The sequence below is a fragment of the Mixophyes fleayi genome, chromosome 10 (genome assembly GCF_038048845.1).
Source record: "Mixophyes fleayi isolate aMixFle1 chromosome 10, aMixFle1.hap1, whole genome shotgun sequence".
In the NCBI taxonomy this organism is placed as follows: Eukaryota; Metazoa; Chordata; class Amphibia; order Anura; family Limnodynastidae; genus Mixophyes; species Mixophyes fleayi.
Window position 1 is genome coordinate 70,995,260 of NC_134411.1, and position 19,358 is coordinate 71,014,617.

Below are 19,358 nucleotides of genomic sequence, written 5' to 3' on the forward strand. Positions count from 1 at the left end.
CAGGGGTGTGCAGGAGATGCTTGCGGTGGCGCGCAAAATTGCTGGACACTTTCGGCATTCAGCCAGTGCCTACCGCAGACTAGAGGCACATCAAAAAAGCATGAACCTGCCCTGCCATCACCTCAAACAAGAGGTTGTGACGCGCTGGAACTCCACCCTCTATATGCTGCAGAGGATGGAGGAGCAGCAAAAGGCCATTCAGGCCTACACAGCCACCTACGACATAGGCAAAGGAGTGGGGATGCGCCTCAGTCAAGCGCAGTGGAGACTGATTTCCGTGTTGTGCAAGGTTCTGCAGCCATTTGAACTTGCCACACGAGAAGTCAGTTCCGACACTGCCAGCTTGAGTCAGGTCATTCCCCTGATCAGGCTGTTGCAGAAGCAGCTGGAGAAAGTGAGGGAGGAGCTGGTAAGCCATTGCGATTACACCAAGCATGTAGCTCTTGTGGATGTAGCCCTTCGTACGCTTTGCCAGGATCCGAGGGTGGTCACTCTTTTAAAGTCAGAGGAATACATTCTGGCCACCGTGCTCGATCCTCGGTTTAAAGCGTATGTTGTGTCTCTGTTTCCGGCGGACACAAGTCTACAGCGGTGCAAAGAGCTGCTGGTCAGGAGATTGTCCTCTGAAGAGGACCGTGACATGCCAACAGCTCCACCCTCATTTTCTTCCACATCTATGGCTGCGAGGAAAAAGCTCAGTTTTCCCAAAAGAGGCACTGGCGGGGATGCTGATAACATCTGGTCCGGACTGAAGGACCTGCCAACCATTGCAGACATGTCTACTCTCGCTGCATTGGATGCTGTCACAATAGAAAAAATTGTGGATGATTACTTTGCTGACACCATCCAAGTAGACATGTCAGACAGTCCATATTGTTACTGGCAGGAAAAAAAGGCAGTTTGGAAGCCCCTGTACAAACTGGCTCTATTTTACCTGAGTTGTCCCCCCTCCAGTGTGTACTCGGAAAGAGTTTTTAGTGCAGCGGGGAACCTGGTCAGTGAGCGGCGAAGGAGGTTGCTTCCTCACAACGTTGAAAAAATGATGTTTATAAAAATGAATAATCAATTCCTCAATGAAGTACAGCACTGCCCTCCAGATACTACAAAAGGACCTGTGGTTGTGGAGTCCAGCGGGGACGAATTGATAATGTGTGATGAGGAGGAAGTACACACTGTAGGGGGAGAGGAATCAGAGGTTGAGGATGAGGACGACATCTTGCCTCAGTAGAGCCTGTTTAGTCTGTACAGGAAGAGATGAATAGCTTTTTTGGTGTGGGGGCCCAAACAAACCAATCATTTCAGCCAAAGTTGTTTGGTAGGCCCTGTCGCTGAAATGATTGGTTTGTTAAAGTGTGCATGTCCTATTTCAACAACATAAGGGTGGGTGTGAGGGCCCAAGGACAATTCCATCTTGGAACTTTTTTTTTTGCATTATATGACCAATCAACAGTCGTTTGCCATGTTCAAAAAGTAAAACCAAATTTAAAAAAATTCAAGAAATTAAACCAAAAGTAAAATGCCGTGTCATAATTTAAAACAAGAGGTATTGACGTGCTCTAAAACTACTGTATTGTTGTTTATATTTTATAAACACTACACTTGAAAGCTTGAGTCTTTCAATAAAAAAGTAACTGTCCATTGCACGAATATTTGCAACAGGGACAATTTTAGGGTTAAGAAAGTCAACTAATAACACTTCGACGCTGTCTGTCTTTATAAACACTACACTTGGAAGTTGGAGGAGGTATTGTGGCCCCGGCACCAAATTTACTACCGGGGCCACTCCACTGTGCAGTCCATATTTAGGTGTATCAGATATTAAACAACGGTGACAGTTGATGCCCAATTTTTTAATTATATTGTGGCCTCGGTACCAAATTGTGTACCGGGGCCACCACACTACGCAGTCCAGATACTTGTTTGGTGGAATTCAGACCAGTTGAGGGTTTTATTATTATATTGTGGGGACCACTCTATCTATACCACACTACAACTCTATTTAATACTTTAATTCTATTTAATACTTTAATTCTATTTCATACTTTAATTCTATTTAATACTTTAATTCTATTTCATACTTTAATTCTATTTAATACTTTAATTCTATTACTAATTACCATAAAGAGGAACTGCCGCTTCTATTTAATACTTTAATTCTATTAGTAGTTACCATAAAGAGGAACAAAATAAACCAATTTTACCAAAAGTATAATATGACTTAGACTTACAAACACTACACTTGAAAGATGGTGCCTTTAAATGAAAAAGTCAGTCTTCATTGCACGACTATGTGCAACAGGGACAGTTTTTTGGTTTACAAAGTCAACCAATAACACTTCGACCCTGTCTGTCTTTAACATACTTGATGGGATCTCAATGACGAATTGTCTGTACCATGTTTGGAGGAGGTATTGTGGCCCCGGTATCAAATTGGGTACCGGGGCCACCCCACTACGCAGTCCAGATACTTGTTTGGTGGAATTCTGACACGTGGAGGGTTTTTTAATTATATTGTGGCCTCGGTACCAAATTGTGTACCGGGGCCACCACACTACGCAGTCAAGATAGATAGATGCGTATCATAGATAAAGTACATTCAGTGGTGTGGGGCAAATTGAAAAATATTCAAAATGCACTGACATTATCAAAAACAAGAGGTTGTCACACGCTAAAACTCCAACATGTATATGATGGAGAGGATGGAGGAGCAGCCGTATGTGTAGTGTAATGCAGACCTGTTGAAGGTTTTTTATATATTTTATTGTGGTGCCCAGTGCCCACTCCTCTAGGCAGTCCAGGTACATTTATTGGTGCGATTCATAAAAGTTCAGGGTTTTTAATATATTGTGGTGACCCACTCCTCTACGCAGTCCAGGTACATTTATTGGTGCGATTCATAAAAGTTCAGGATTTTTAATATATTGTGGTGACCCACTCCTCTACGCAGTCCAGGTACATTTATTGGTGCGAATCAAACAAGTTGATGGTTTTCTTATTATATATATTGTGGTGACCCACTCCTCTACGCAGTCCAGGTACATTTATTGGTGCGATTCATAAAAGTTCAGGGTTTTTAATATATTGTGGTGACCCACTCCTCTACGCAGGCCAGGTACATTTATTGGTGCGAATCAAACAAGTTGATGGTTTTCTTATTATATATATTGTGGTGACCCACTCCTCTACGCAGTCCAGGTACATTTATTGGTGCGATTCATAAAAGTTCAGGGTTTTTAATATATTGTGGTGACCCACTCCTCTACGCAGTCCAGGTACATTTATTGGTGCGAATCAAACAAGTTGATGGTTTTCTTATTATATATATTGTGGTGACCCACTCCTCTACGCAGTCCAGGTACATTTATTGGTGCGATTCATAAAAGTTCAGGGTTTTTAATATATTGTGGTGACCCACTCCTCTACGTAGGCCAGGTACATTTATTGGTGCGAATCAAACAAGTTGATGGTTTTCTTATTATATATATTGTGGTGACCCACTCCTCTACGCAGTCCAGGTACATTTATTGGTGCGATTCATAAAAGTTCAGGGTTTTTAATATATTGTGGTGACCCACTCCTCTACGCAGTCCAGGTACATTTATTGGTGCGAATCAAACAAGTTGATGGTTTTCTTATTATATATATTGTGGTGACCCACTCCTCTACGCAGTCCAGGTACATTTATTGGTGCGATTCATAAAAGTTCAGGGTTTTTAATATATTGTGGTGACCCACTCCTCTACGCAGTCCAGGTACATTTATTGGTGCGATTCATAAAAGTTCAGGGTTTTTAATATATTGTGGTGACCCACTCCTCTACGCAGTCCAGGTACATTTATTGGTGCAAATCAAACAAGTTGATGGTTTTCTTATTATATATATTGTGGTGACCCACTCCTCTACGCAGTCCAGGTACATTTATTGGTGCGATTCATAAAAGTTCAGGGTTTTTAATATATTGTGGTGACCCACTCCTCTACGCAGTCCAGGTACATTTATTGGTGCGAATCAAACAAGTTGATGGTTTTCTTATTATATATATTGTGGTGACCCACTCCTCTACGCAGTCCAGGTACATTTATTGGTGCGATTCATAAAAGTTCAGGGTTTTTAATATATATTGTGGTGACCCACTCCTCTAGGCAGTCCAGGTACATTTATTGGTGCGAATCATAAAAGTTCAGGGTTTTTAATATATATTGTGGTGACCCACTCCTCTACGCAGTCCAGGTACATTTATTGGTGCGATTCATAAAAGTTCAGGGTTTTTAATATATATTGTGGTGACCCACTCCTCTACGCAGTCCAGGTACATTTATTGGTGCGAATCATAAAAGTTCAGGGTTTTTAATATATATTGTGGTGACCCACTCCTCTACGCAGTCCAGAAAGATACCTTGTTGCAATGTTTTGGACTAATAACTATATTGTGAGGTGTTCAGAATACACTGTAAATTAGTGGAAATGCTTGTTATTGAATGTTATTGAGGTTAATAATAGCCTAGGAGTGAAAATAAGCCCAAAAACTTGATTTTTAAACTTTTTATGTTTTTTTCAAAAAAAATCCGAATCCAAAACCTTAAATCCGAACCGAGACCTTTCGTCAAGTGTTTTGCGAGACAAATCCGAACCCCAAAAATAACGAAAATCCGGATCCAAAACACAAAACACGAGACCTCAAAAGTCGCCGGTGCACATCCCTAGTTAAAATAATGATATTCCACAGATATATTAATCTACTATAATAAAATAAACGTGTAACAATGTCTTCTATGTCTATTTCAAAGGATGTCTTTAGACATTGCCCATAAATTCTTTGAACAGCTTCAAATTCCTCTATTCTAAATCTCATTATAGAATTGTTAGATTCATTATATATGAGATAATGTGCTCCCTACTGTAAGTTATAAGAAGTCACAGAGGGGTTCTGTGACCATATTAAAGTATGAGGTTGTTGGCAGAGTGCTTTTGTACTGTACAGTTCACAGTGAGGTGAAGTGACTTCTAATATTAATCATTTATACTACAGAGCGCATTATTCAGTATATTGCACAAGTTTTCCTAATGGACAATGAAATGATGACATCATCGCTTGCTATTTATAGAGATATTATTAACAGGGGTTTATACATATATTAACATCACTTGTGTATTATAAAGTGATCTGCTACTGATTTTGCTTGCTCTTGCCTACATGAACCTTGGTACACTGTAACACCTGTCATTGCATGTTGACTGATTTTGATTATAATGTATTTTCTGTATTTAAAATACTCATCTTAACTACATCAGAATCAATGTAAACTGTGAATTTACATCAAGTGTACAGATACTGTTCATTTGATAGATAATAAAAAATAAGGTCATTTCCATGGAAAAACTTTACCAGGAATATATTTTTTAAAATGTATAATTATCCATGGAAATTAGGCAACTTTGCAGACATAATACTCAGTAAACTGGGCCTGTAAAAGTATCTGTGGGAATTTACTAGTATTTAATTGATGTAATGCATAATAAAGCTGTTTAGCATTCCTAATCGCTGGTCCTGATTTTCCTAGTTTATTCAACAATGAACTGACTAACGAATGCATGGATTCCATTGCAATCCTGTTGAAGCACAATCAGAACTTTTTGGCCTTAAGGTAAAGAATATGTATAATTGCACTTTGGGTGTGTTCCCTAACCATCAGACCCCTCTATTCCTGTCTTCTCACCCACTCTCACTTTGTCCTTCAATAGTCTGTGTTTTATGCTACACGTTGGTTCTAAACTGCAGTAAAAAAAATCTGTATACAATGTTTCTAGTACATTGGAAACATTGCTATATAAGTTGTGCAAATTTGTCCCCGTTTGGTATTTAATGATTTAGTACTAGTTATTCACCTTTTTTCTTCTTAGGCTGGGGAATAACTTTATCACTGAAGTTGGTGGGCAGATACTAGCCAAAGGGCTAAGTGAAAATGAATCAATTAGATACCTAGGGTAAGTAAAAGAAATCATTAACAGTAACCATATAGTAATTTTTGATGTTGATAATATAATCAACTGATCCACTTCCAGACTCTGGGGAAATCGAGTGGGCGATCTTGGAGCAAAAGCTATTGCAGATGCGTTACAAGACAGCAAGAGTATGATATGGCTCAGGTAAGGATAATTAATTATTGATATTTAATTAGGATTAAATCATTAATAATTCATGAATAATTATTTAGTAGAGACAAGTATGTTTGGTGCATTTTTATGCATTGTTCAAAAGTATTTTATGTTAGGGTTTTCAGATTGAAGAAAAAGTGAGTAACTTAAAAACGTGTGCCAATGTACCATTCAGACCCTCCTCCAAAGAGGAAAGGTCCCTCTATCCCCGACCCCCGGATCCATAAGGACCCTTAGGGAGCAAGGGTCTTCAGACCCCTTTGCCGCAAGGCTAGGGCGGTCCCTTTAACCAAGGGTTCCGCCGAAGCTTCCCCCTTGGTACTTATGCCTCCCCCCGAAAGAGGAGACCTCAGATGGTTCAGGGGAGTGGGAGCCACTAGGACCACACCACCCCCCCTAGATTTTCAGGGATCAGGACCCATAAGGGCTCCAGCACCTCCTCCAATCCATGGAAAAAAAACATATAAAAAAGTGAAGTGACAAAATTGTGGAAACATTGGATTCCGTGGTGGTTGTCATGGTAACCCGTTTTCTGTTTTTTTTTTAATATATATATATATATATATATATATATATATATATATATATATATATATATATATATACTCTTAATTTTGTATGTTTTCTATTAAATGTATACACTAATATGTGGATTTATACTGTGCAATTGCATATAATTGAATTTGATATATACATTATGAATATGACAATTTATGCGGGAGTAGTGAAGCTTAAACGGTTGCTATGGCAACCCGTTTTTTCTACTATTTCTATCATTACATGTATTTATACTATGAAAGGAGGTTTTTTGACATAGGTATGTACCAACATTTGGGAATGTGTTAGAATTGAATTTAGAAGGAGACAATATGATTTTATTGTATGTATTTGGATGTGATACTGTGATTGGTTAATGGAGGTGAACTACAGTATAAAGGGTCATCTCGAGTCAGTATGAGAGACACCTTGAGAAAGATCTTAGAGGAGGATTGAAACGCGTTGGTGAACTGTTTGTAACTCTGCTGTGTGGAGGACATTGAGATGTACTTGTTCAAGGGCCAATGTAGCTTTTATATATGCTATATCTCCTGCACCATCTGGTAGGGGCATCTACTGTTTTTTTATTATTTTAATAAATTGTTTTAAGTAATGCACCTAGATCGAATTCTTCTCTTTTGAGTGTTTATGATCCGGCAAAGGACATAAGAGAAGAGTCAAGTCTATCGGTGTGAAAATTCGTTTTTGAAAAGATGTTGATTATGCCTCTATTATCCAAGTTTGATGTAAGCACATTACCATAAGGGGGCATTAGAACCTATGGTGATCTATTTTATCTATAGTTACACTTATAAAGATTGGGAAAGATTGGGGTGATCCCTCCCCTCTATTTCTCACGTGGTGGGGTATTGTGCTTTGGGCCCTTCTATTATCCTGTTTGGACATACTTCACCATTGCTATATTTCTCTTTTTTACCTATTGATATGCCTATTTGATGAGGATGATAAGGTAAAAAGAAGAAAGAGAGAGGAATCAGAAGTTAAAGATACGCCCTCATTGGTTTATATATGGACTTTTGAGGTGCACTTTGGACTATATATATGACTCTTATCTAGCGCCTATTGTTTTATCTTTGTTGTATTATAATAGGACTCGTTTTATGCCTACACTTCATCGGAGAGGTGCATTTTCAGACATATTCTGACCAAAGCAATAAGAAGGTTAACACACACAGAATTTCCACATATAATAAGGACAGAACCAATGCCCCCCTACCTGTCATAATTATTATAAGCCATAGATAAGGCTTTTTTTTTTTTATAATTTACGGTGAAAACTGTAAAGGTTTATTTTATTGAAATGGGTGGTATTAAATGGCAGGAGATTAGACTTTGATTTGATATTTACACTTTTGCATAGTGCAACTCTTCAGAAGTTTCTGCCACTCTGCACACCTCAGCGCAGAGGTATCTTAGACCGAGATCGGAGAGTAAGTTTGTGCCTTGATGTATGCTGGAAGGACCATCTAGGTCAGTGTTTTATTTCATCTTGAGATGAAGAAGAAGATGTGATTCATTAAGGATCTTAACTTGAGAAACTTCTTATTTCAGTCTCCTGGACAAAACCATGTTTCAATGCAAGGGGTGCAAATTAGTATTCTGTTTTGCACATAAGTTAAATACTGACTGTTTTTTCATGTAGCACACAAATACTTGATAGCTTATTTGTACACTGAAATTTAAAGTTAAGATTTGTGTGCTACAGTCAGTATTTAACTTATGTGCAAAACAGAATACTAATTTGCACCCCTTGCATTGTAACATGGTTTTGTCCAGGAGACTGAAATACGAAGTTTCTCAAGTTAAGATCCTTAATGAATCAGGCCCGTGGTGTTTCACAGTAAAATATTTTCAAGTACATTTTTTTCCTCTAAATTAACTCACATACTTTGGTTACAACTAATCACGGATGTGGTTTGACATTTTTAGACAAAATGAAATAATATCGTAGGAATTTATTTACAATGTTTTAACTCTATTCAATATCCTGATTTTCAGCTTGGTGGGTAACAACGTAGGAAGTGTGGGAGGACAGGCGTTAGCTGCCATGTTGGAGAGAAACTCTCATTTACAAGAACTCTGGTAGGTATTTTTCTGGGCAAATGGAATTTCACTGACAATATCAAATAAGGTAACGGTTGAATGTCATTTGCTGTAATTATTGATGTATAACAATTTCTTGTTTTCCATATAAGTGTCTGCATATATAACAATTAGCGATGCTTAAATTTTTCGAACCAGTAATATTGTTTGAGTTCAAAGTCTGTGCTTAAACAGCTACATTATATAGTGTTTTTAAACAGTTTTTTCACATCAAACAGCAAACTACTGTCTTTGGAATTTGGATGGAATATAGTTTAAAAATATTACACAATGTAGAAATTTTAGTTTGAACAAGCTTGAACAAGTTCGCCTAGTTAAAATTTAGCTTAATTTTTTAGTCTATTTAAAGATCGAAAATTAGAGCCAATTTGATTAAATGGGTTAGTACCACTTTGAAACAAATTCAAACATCCCTAATAGCAGGGACGGATTGGCCATAGACCATACAGGCCGATCATGACCTCATGGGGCTACTTACATTTTTTATTATGTAGAATAAAATTGTTCTATATTTTAGCTCGGGAGGTGGACAGCCCAATTGGGGGTGGTCCCTAGAATAAAAGTGGATATATGGCAGTGAAGAGGCACTGACAGGTAGCAACATCAAATGAGGCAGATGCATTCTGATTTGCTTCCACACTGCCTCAGTGCTTAGTGCAGCCCACTGTGATCAACAATAACATACCAGTGTTTCTACATTCCCCATTGGTTACAAAACTGTTTTTTCTTTCATATGTATCTCTCCACATATAGATGCTGATACTGGAGCCAGTGCTGAGAGGCTATGAGTTAATCAGGAAAGCATGACCCCCATCTAATGGCAATAAACTGTTAGGCACCTCTCTTTGTTTATTATCTTAATTGTAATTTTTTATTTTATAGTTGTAACTAGTAATGAGGATTGTCACACAGATTTTATTGTGCATTAGCGAAAATTGTAACTTTATAATGCAACATTCAAGCCCCATGTCAGTTGGGAAAGTGAGGACAAATATTATTTGCCAATGAAGTCAAGTGTGAAGTCTAGCGACCTTCACATATGAGCTGTTCTGATCAGGTTGTTTAATTTGCGTATTATACATACAGGTCTGGTTTTATGTCCATTTATTTGAGGTGGTAAGATCGAGATATTGCCAGTTATTTTTTAAATACAGTTAAAATTTAATGCAGCAATCCCACATAGAAGGTCTTTTTTTCTTTAAACAGGAAGTACCCTTTTAGCATGCATCTGATTTTTCTTAGCTGTCCTACAAATTGATATCTCCTTTTCAAAATCTCTCTGGAGGAGAGTCCAGTATGGCTACCAGTCACATACACAGAAGAAGGGGGATGATTTAACAGTGCAGACAGGGCTCAGGGGGAGTTCCAAAGACTCTCTGCTCACTAAATATAATATACTATATAGAATTATACATAATGAATAGCAACCTGAAGAAACAAACCAAGGATAAATAGTAATTACTAAGATTTTCCTTATAGCCTGCCACAGTGATTTATGTAAAAAAAACACATGGGATTGCTGCTTTTTTTCATGGCATTGCTGCTTTAACTCTGTGTGTATGTAAAGAAAAATAGCCTTAAGACACACTAGATGATCTTTTGTAGATGTATAATAAATGTGTAAAGAATTGTTGAATTATGGGCACTCTGTTTCCTGCAGGCTTGATGAAAACAAACTCCAGGATAGTGATGCCATTTTGCTAGCTGAAAGCCTTAAGAAAAACCGAGCCTTGAAGATTTTAAAGTACGGATAACTTTTGTCCACGCATCATTGAAGTGTTATTAATTAGCCTGCCACTCACATATTCTTGTGATCCAGCACATTTGCTTTTCTTTAGGTTGTACAATGGGAGGATGCTGTTAGTGAAAGATAAAAGCTCCAATTAATCTGGGACATTTGTTATACATAAAGTATATATAAAATTGGACTTAGGAGAGTAGGAGGTCTTGGAGTCAAACATGGCTACCTAGTAGCCATCTTTTTTGTAGGACCAGTCTCAATTGCAATGTAATTCCCAACCTTCTATCATGTAACCATATTTTTATTTATGATTAATAAATGTAACTGATCTATTGACGGCTCCCTACCAGCTGTGGCAAAGTACACAAAATGCATGTTTACAAAATGCAGAGGTGGCAATAGCCGGATCCTGGTGCTACAATCTGTGATTATAATGATGCCTGGGTATACCAGTGCTTGCAGAACTACGAGCGCCAGCATGCCCTGGTATCCAGGGCCTTCTGGGACTTGCAGTGCACATAAAAAAAAATATTGTTAAAAAACATCTCGAAAAAAATATTTTATAACCAAAACCAATTTTATCAATTTATTATTCACCTCAATTCATGGTGGGTGACCTCCATTAGAAAAAAAGCTGCACTGATTGGTTAGTGGTGATTAGACCCCACATGAGTTTTATCCATAATGAACTGCTTTGATAGAATGTATTATATTACTAAAATGTATCAATTTGAAGGCACTTTGTATTGGAGGATAGACACACCCATGCACATCATAGTAGTTCATGCTTACCAACTTTTTAATGCTTCCCTTCCGGGAGGTGGGGTATACGGATAAATAGGGGCGGTGAATTGTGTCATGGAGGCTCCCATACTGCCCATTTTACTAGGAAGTGGACAGGATATGGGAGAATGGCCTGCCCTCCCGGCAGTCCCAGAGACTTACCTGGAATTCGGGAGTCTCCTGGAAATTCCAGGAGAGGGGAGAAGTATGCGGTAGTTTAATGAAGATTGTTTATAATACTATAACACTGCTATTAAATGCTGTCAATTTGCAATATACTGTATATTCAACCCTGCAACATGCATTTTGTCCTTGATTTATCAGAGAATCTGGTAATGGCTTCACATCTCCACTCTTTACTTTGTATTTTGTGTAATTTATAGTCTAGGAATAAGCTGGCATAACAAAAGTTAATTCCTTGCGCTGTGTGGATGGGATAGTACTGGCCAAATTCTGACAGCGGAATGTGCACAATCTCTAATCCAAATACATAATGAAGCAAATATTTTGGGAACAGTTTTGAAAATGTCACCATTGTCTTACAGTAAATTTACTATAACCTCTGTTCCCTCACATGTTTGTCTTTTACTTCCATAGGCTTTCTAACAACAATTTCAGTAAAATTGGTGTATCTGCCCTTGCTGAAAGTCTGAAGTACAACAACATTATTACTGAAATCTGGTAAATATCAATTCTGTCATTGCCAAATGAGCAATTAAAACTTATATAACAGTACCTTTAAGACCACAATATGACAGTAAGATGATCCTGACTGGTTTTTGTGTGGTAGCCTTGACTAAGCATGGTGTGAATAATTATTTTATGACACATGCTAAATGTTGATAAGTCTTATTTATTCATTTACCAGTAAGAAGGTGATCACATTTTAATACAAATCTTGTTATGTGTGTACAAAACACAGAAAAGTCCAAATGAGGATCTATATTTAAAAGCAGAAGTTCACTTACATATACAATGATGAAACATATTTACATCTTGATAAATGCTGTCATGGTTATTTAAAAAGGCAATTGACTAAATGCATATTTGTTCTTATCAGCTAATAGGAATCAAAGGTTTAGGCGTTGTATACGTTTGCTAAATATCCTCCGCACCTATATCCTCTTTACAAATAACGACCACTTTTTTTTGCAAAAAATATAATCGCATTGCTCGTCACAACATTTTTTTTCAAATGCTAATTGCTATATTCACCAAATTTATTTTTAGCACCTTAAGGGGCATATTCAATTGTCCGCGGGATTGCCGAAAATCCCGCGGTCCGCGCAGAATTACTGTTATTACGGTAATCCTGCGTGGAAAAACCGTTAATACGCCTACTTTCCTGTTAAGTCCCACCTCTTTTGTGGTCCGCTAATCAGGATGTCCCTCCAAATTCAGGACTGTTGGGCGGTATGATATAGTGCTAGAATACCCCCACAGCACTTTAAAATTGGGAACAAACACATTAATAAACAAACAGACAAATTAACAGAAAAATTGGTAAGAGGGCCCTGCTGGCAAACTTACAAACTATAGGAAAATAGAAATTTATTATATATGAAATTCCAAACCCTTCAGGCATCACTGCGCATGTTACAGGAAATGGATTAGCCCCCTTTTCTTATTTATAATGCAATTCCAGTTTTATATGACTTCCTGCTGAATAATACAGACATATTGTTAGTCACTTGGCAACACTGTATGACTTCAAGTGCCATTGTGACATCACAGAAGCGTTTTTGTGAACCATGCGTCTATCGGTACAGCACAATGACATCCACTGTGGTGTGAGCAAATGTTGCTTGTAATTATATGGTCTGTGCAGTTGGTGGGTGTTCCTCACTCCAGCGGGATATAGACAATGATGTGCCAAAACATGGGTAAAGAGAATAAGCATATTTAAATGCATTACTGGCTTTACAGGGCACCACAAGACTTGTCAGCTGTACATATTGACATAGAATTCTGGACAATTTTAGAACCATTTATGTTTTACATGAATCATGAAAGTGAGTGGATACCAGGACTATCTAATTATTATATGAATCACTTTTCTGTGATTATTGCTTTGTTTTACACTATGACAAATGTGCCTTGAAATGTACTTTCTTTGCTGAGCTGCATTTGGAAGGTGCAAAAATGGGTACTAATAAAAGTATAGAATGACACCCAATCTCTGCTAGCTCAGAACTAGTGCAAAAATGAAGTCCCTTTGTGGAAATTACAGAGACCCTTCCTTATATCAAGAACTTCTCTAAAAATGTTCCCTCTAGGCCCCTTTATATAATTTAAATAATCTTGCCCTGCAAGATGAAATCTATTTTTTTTTAGCTCTGCCAAACTAAGTTTCCGACAGCGCACCATTTACTTTAAAAGAAACGCCTGACTCTAGCCAACATATCTCATCAGTTGGTACAACTTTCTGCTTTTCCTCAAATGCTGCTATCTTGCTTGGTAAACTTGTGGACTTTGGTGCAAATTTGGGTACATCTGCGCAAATCAAGGCATTCGGCACCACCAAAGGGGCCATTTTGCACTTCTTACATGAGTCATTTGCTAATTTTGCATGCCATCTCCATCTTTTCCCAGTTGGTCCTACAAACTCTCACCTCCGCTCCCACTAGAATGTAAGCTCTGACGGTCAGGGCCCTCTCTACCTATTGTCTCACGTCTGTCTACTGTCTGACTCCCTCGTTTGTCCTGTCATGTATTCTGCTGCACTCCGAGTCCCCATAGCATTACTCACACTGATCTGTGCGACTTATATGTATTACCTGAAAAGATTCATCAGCTGAACCATCAGCTGAAAAGATCGTGACTCTGTAAACTCAATGCAGACCCTGATAGTGAGTGCATACACACTGGGTGATTGAAACACCATTGTTCCATCGTTTACCGAAATTTTTAGTCAATTTATAAAATTAAATCAAATGAAATGATGTGCTTTGGAACGAAAATTGCTTATCGTTGGAGAGTGCAACTAATGCACTATTGGCCTGATTGGTCGTTTATTGTGTGATTGACCCGATAATCGTGTGGAAAACCTGTAGTGTGTACCCAGTCTAAGACAGGTGCCTGAACATACAGATATGCAGATACGTTTGTTCTCTGTGAAGAGCGACAAATGCTCACATTTAAAAAAAAAAAACAATACCAGACATCAACTGAGACCTTTTGCTTTCCTGACACACGCGACCCTGCTCCACTGGCTGAGCTGCTGGCTAATCCAGTTGCACATCTACAGGCCAAGATAACAGGTGGGGCATAACGGCCGCTCCAAATATCACTGACCTCAACGAAAATCAACTGCCTGTCGAAGAATCATCTGAGGGCTTAACAACATCTGGCCTACCCCTGGTGGATCCCGCTCCTGCTGCTGTCGGGGTGTGCTGCCTACCACCTGCACACTGCATATCACACTTGTGCCGATTTGATTGCTGTCTAAATTTCTAACTGTGGCTCTGCTGCCATCTAGTGATCACTGCCACTTCCATACAGTCTATATAATGTTAGACAACATCTTCTGCACTGCTTTTATTCCAGATTCCTATGCAGCTGAGCAGGGTTCTCAATTAATGTGACACGCAACATGGACACATCTGTGACGTCCCATATGGCCCGCGGGCCAGAGTCCTAACCTGGAATGTCGTGACACTGTGTTCTCCTACACACAGAATCTTTCACAGCGGTACATCCTGTTTGACCTATCTATAGCCCCTGCACTGAGTAAACAATGCCAAAAGGGGGCAGGAAGGCAGGTGGTTCGGATCTTCCTCAGAACCTTAAGAAATTTGCCAACACAGAAGCAAAGACTCCAAGCTTTTCATCTCCACGTCATGAAACTCATTCTGATTCCAATGACTCGGATTCTTCTCCACTGACTCGCAAAGACCTACAATCTCTGTTCTGCAAAGTCAAAGAGCCGAGGAGATCGGTGCAGGCAGTCCAAACTGAAGTGCAAAAAGCGATAGACTCTCTCAAGGCTGAATTGCATGACCTTGGAGATAGGACAGATCACCTGGAAGCTAAAATGGATGAAGTCGTCTCCTCCCACCGGGACAAAGTGGCGGACCTTCACCGCCTCCAAAAAGATATGCTTCACCTGCAGGAACAACAAGAAGACCAGAAAAACAGAGCTAGGCAAAATAATCTGCGCATCAGATGCATCCCCGAGGAAGTTGACCAATCTCTACTTGGCCAATACTTGAAAAAACTCTTTTCTCATATAGCTCCTGCTACCGCAGAAGACCATCTCCTCTTGGACAGAGCACACAGGGTCCTACGCCCTAGGTTTCAGGAGCTGTCCCAACCCCGGGATGTCATCCTCAGATGTCATTATTACACTACTAAGGAGGCGATTTTGCAGGAATCTCGTAAGTCTGATGCAATCTTATTCGACAGCGCTTCCCTGCAAATATACCAGGACATTGCTCCAATCACCTTCCTCAAGAGGCATGAATTAAAGCCAGTGACAATGATCCTAAGAGATAACAACATTCGATAACGCTGGGGATTCACGTTTCGTCTTCTCCTCTGACACCAAAAAAGCTCCACTCGGCTCGGACATTGGCGGATGCTGTCCTTCTTCATGACACTTTGGGACTGCCTGTCCTGCACCCCCCCCCCCCCCACTCACCCCCTGGCCCAAGGCCCAGGCCCTGGCTCCCTGGTCTCACCCTCCCCTCGAAGGAACCTCCCGACTACCGAGTGGACAACGGTGACAAGAGCCGCCAAGCCACCTGCCTCTGTCCCTCTGCCTTGATATGTACTTATTGTATTTTTCTCACTAAAGGTCATCTTGTTCAATGTCCCTTCTCTCTACATGACGGACCGCCGGTTTTCGGTCCTTCTCCTGTAGACTTGAAGGAGTGATGTACCTTAAAAATAGGATGTTGTTTTACTTTGTTCTTCACTGATTTTCTGTGTTCTTGCTGTGTTGCTGTCAGGTGCCGTCCCCCCACACACGCTAGGTGCCGGGGACGGTCGCCATCTGTTCTCTCCGGCCGTCCCGTTGCCAGGTGACGGAACGCTACATCCGGGATTCTACAGGAGGTTCGAGCTCATGTGCCCGAACATCGCATCTCTGTTGCCTAGCAATGGAGACGCCGATCAGCTCTTCCTGTTGGCGGTCAGATCTGCTGACAGCCGAACCCACGTCCACGAATAATAATTCAGCAAGCTGTATTTGAACCTGACTCTGGCACCACGAGTCCCTAGACTCCAGCATTGTATATCCTGTACTTCTGACTAGTCTGATTCTGACCTCAGTTCTGCCTAACCACTCTTTCGGATTCTCCCTTGGACCCATGCTAATTCTCTGGTTTTGACATTTGGCTTCCTGACACTTCTTCTGCCTTATCCTCCAGTACCTGTTCTGCCCGTTCGGTTTTGACCTTAGATTGTATGACTCAGTTTGTTCACTATACCCCGCTGGTAGCTACCTGGGAGGGCTGCGACCTGCATGTCTCTGCAGCTAAACCAAAGCGGGGATCCCTTTTGAAGACCTGAGGCGTGTTTAGACTCTGTGCCTCCCAACGTAGCAGTGCCAATACCGACAGGTAAGGCCATCAGTGTAAGTCTGCTCGTGACAGTTACTTTTTTACTGTTTTAGAAATTGGTTTTACTGCCCTATCTCTTACTTATTGACCGAATTTTCAGATCAAAGCAGTAGTTATTCAACACATTCCTTACAACATTCCCCCTCCACCTTGCTTTCTTTTAAGCTCCTCTGACCCTGGCAAGGGGGTAGTGTGATCGTCCACCTTTTGTAGTTTGGACCACAGGACCTTTTTCTGTATCCCTGACCATGTCCCCGTAATGGGGTTACTGCCCTTGCCCAGCCTTTCCCCGCTATTGGCACATTCCCTTACTTTTCCTAGCCAGCATCATACTTAAGTTAACTTGTACGCCTCGAACCAAAACCAACGCTCATGTTTTGCTTCCCTAGACTCCTTGCTCTCTTAGGTCCGCCAGGGAGAAGGGATTATGGCCAGTGACTTTAATACTGTAGTGGATGATGCTGTGGATAGATCTTCTACTGTGGCTCCCCCCGCCAGCAACTTGGTGTCCCATAAATCCAAGGCCTTGGGGTCCCTCCTCTCTCACCATCTTCTCTTTGACTCCTGGAGAATTAGGGAACCCTTCTCTAGAGATTATACGTTCTATTCTCCGGATATTATTCGCAAATAGACATGGTCTTTCTCAGCCATGATCTGTCCCTGAAGCTCCAGGCAGTTCATATCCACATGCACCTGATGGTATCGTCTGACCACTCCCCTATATCTGCTGACCTAACTGATATAGTCTCCCACCCCCACCACACTAAGTGGCGCCTCAATGACACCATCCTACACGATCCGCAACTTTCCCTTGAATTGCGGTCCCTGTTAGATGAATATTTCCTCCTAAATGACCTTCCTGATATGCCCCCCACGACCGTCTAGGAAGCCCATAAGGCGTTGATATGGGGTCATCTTATTAACATGGCCTCACGCCATAGAAAACTAACCATTTCTAAACGCACTTCGCTAGCCATACAACTTCAGATCCTGGAATGACAACATAAACTTTCACCAGATGAAGCTACTTTGAACAAATTCCTAAAAGTACGGCCTGATTTGAATCTCCTCCCCTTTGAGTCCACAGCCACGGCCCTGAAACAGACATTTTATGAGAAGGGAGACAAAGCAGACAGGATATTGGCCGCCCGTTTGAGGGCTCAAACCTCTCAAAACAACATTATGGCCCTGAAATCTGACTCTGGCTCCCCCCATCTACAGCCCTGACCAAATAGGATGAGAGTTTCAGAAGTTTTATTCCACTTTGTATAATTTAGATAGCTCGAACCCTGGAAGTGCTCCCCCAGCTAAAACCATAAAGGCATTTCTGAAAAAAGTGAACTTCCCTACTCTCTCCTGTGATTCAGTCCAACAACTAAATGAGGAAATCTTGTCAGAGGAAATACTGGCTGTTATTAAAACCCAAAAGGTCTCTAAGGCCCTGGGCCCAGACGGCTTCACCACGGCCTACTATAAGAGATTTTCCCAGACCCTGGTCCCCCGCCTCCGCACCCTGTTCAATGTGGTCTTGCAAGGAGCCCTAATCCCTAAATCAATGTTGGAAGCATGCATAGTAGTCATACACAAGGAGGGGAAGGATCATAATGACTGTGCAAGCTACCGCCCTATCTCCCTCCTTAATGTTGATGTTACGATTTATGCAAAAATTCTAGCCAACAGGTTGAATGGTATCCTTCCGGGTCTGATCCATTATGATCAGGTGGGATTTATTCCAGGTCGTCAAGCTAGAGATAATACCCGTTGCACAATAGATTTAGTTTAAATAGTTAACCAGAGGCATCTCCCAGCTATGTTGCTCTCTTTGGATGCCGAGAATGCATTCAATAGGATCTCGTGGGACTTTGTTTCACGCTCTGAAAACGTATGGCTTCTCGGCTGAATTCCTGATGGGGGTATCTGCTCTTTACAACTCTCCCATCGCTAGGGTATTGGTTAATGGCTCGCTATTCGACCGCTTTTCCCTTTCCAATGGGACGAGATGCCCCCTATCACCTCTAATTTTTGCATTGGCTATAGAGCCTTTGGCGGCAATGATTAGACAGACGGCTCTGATAACGGGTGTGTAGGTGGGACCCCGGGAATAAAAGGTCTTCCTCTCTGCAGACGACATACTTCTTTCTCTCACAAATCCCTGATACTCTTTACCTGCTCTATACAGCTTATAAATGAGTATGGTCTTCTCTCAGGCTATAAAATTAACTTTACTAACTTTACTACATCTGAGGCCATGTGTCACGGGCACTAGGAGTCTTTACCCAGGGATCACCAGGTGATGGGTTTACCAGAGCAGTATAGATGGTAATATGGTACTCTGGTAGCGGGGTGATCACGGAACAGGAGACAGCAGATGATAGAGATGCTCGTGAAAGTCTATGACTAGCAGCACTGGTAATATATATGTAGAAGTACACGAGGAACTGAATGGACAAAGGAAC

At 40.6% G+C, this 19,358-nt stretch overlaps 1 protein-coding gene across 1 annotated transcript in view; it reads left to right on the top strand.

Annotated features, from left to right (window-relative positions):
• The window catches only part of NOD2 (nucleotide binding oligomerization domain containing 2), a 92,102-nt gene that overhangs the window by 53,704 nt on the left and 19,040 nt on the right, over positions 1-19,358 (top strand). Inside the window, exons 6-11 of the mRNA XM_075188860.1 lie at positions 5,562-5,645; positions 5,902-5,985; positions 6,064-6,147; positions 8,713-8,796; positions 10,478-10,561; positions 11,939-12,022. Of these exons, the coding sequence (XP_075044961.1) occupies positions 5,562-5,645; positions 5,902-5,985; positions 6,064-6,147; positions 8,713-8,796; positions 10,478-10,561; positions 11,939-12,022 (504 nt within the window). The remainder of the gene's footprint in view (positions 1-5,561; positions 5,646-5,901; positions 5,986-6,063; positions 6,148-8,712; positions 8,797-10,477; positions 10,562-11,938; positions 12,023-19,358) is intronic.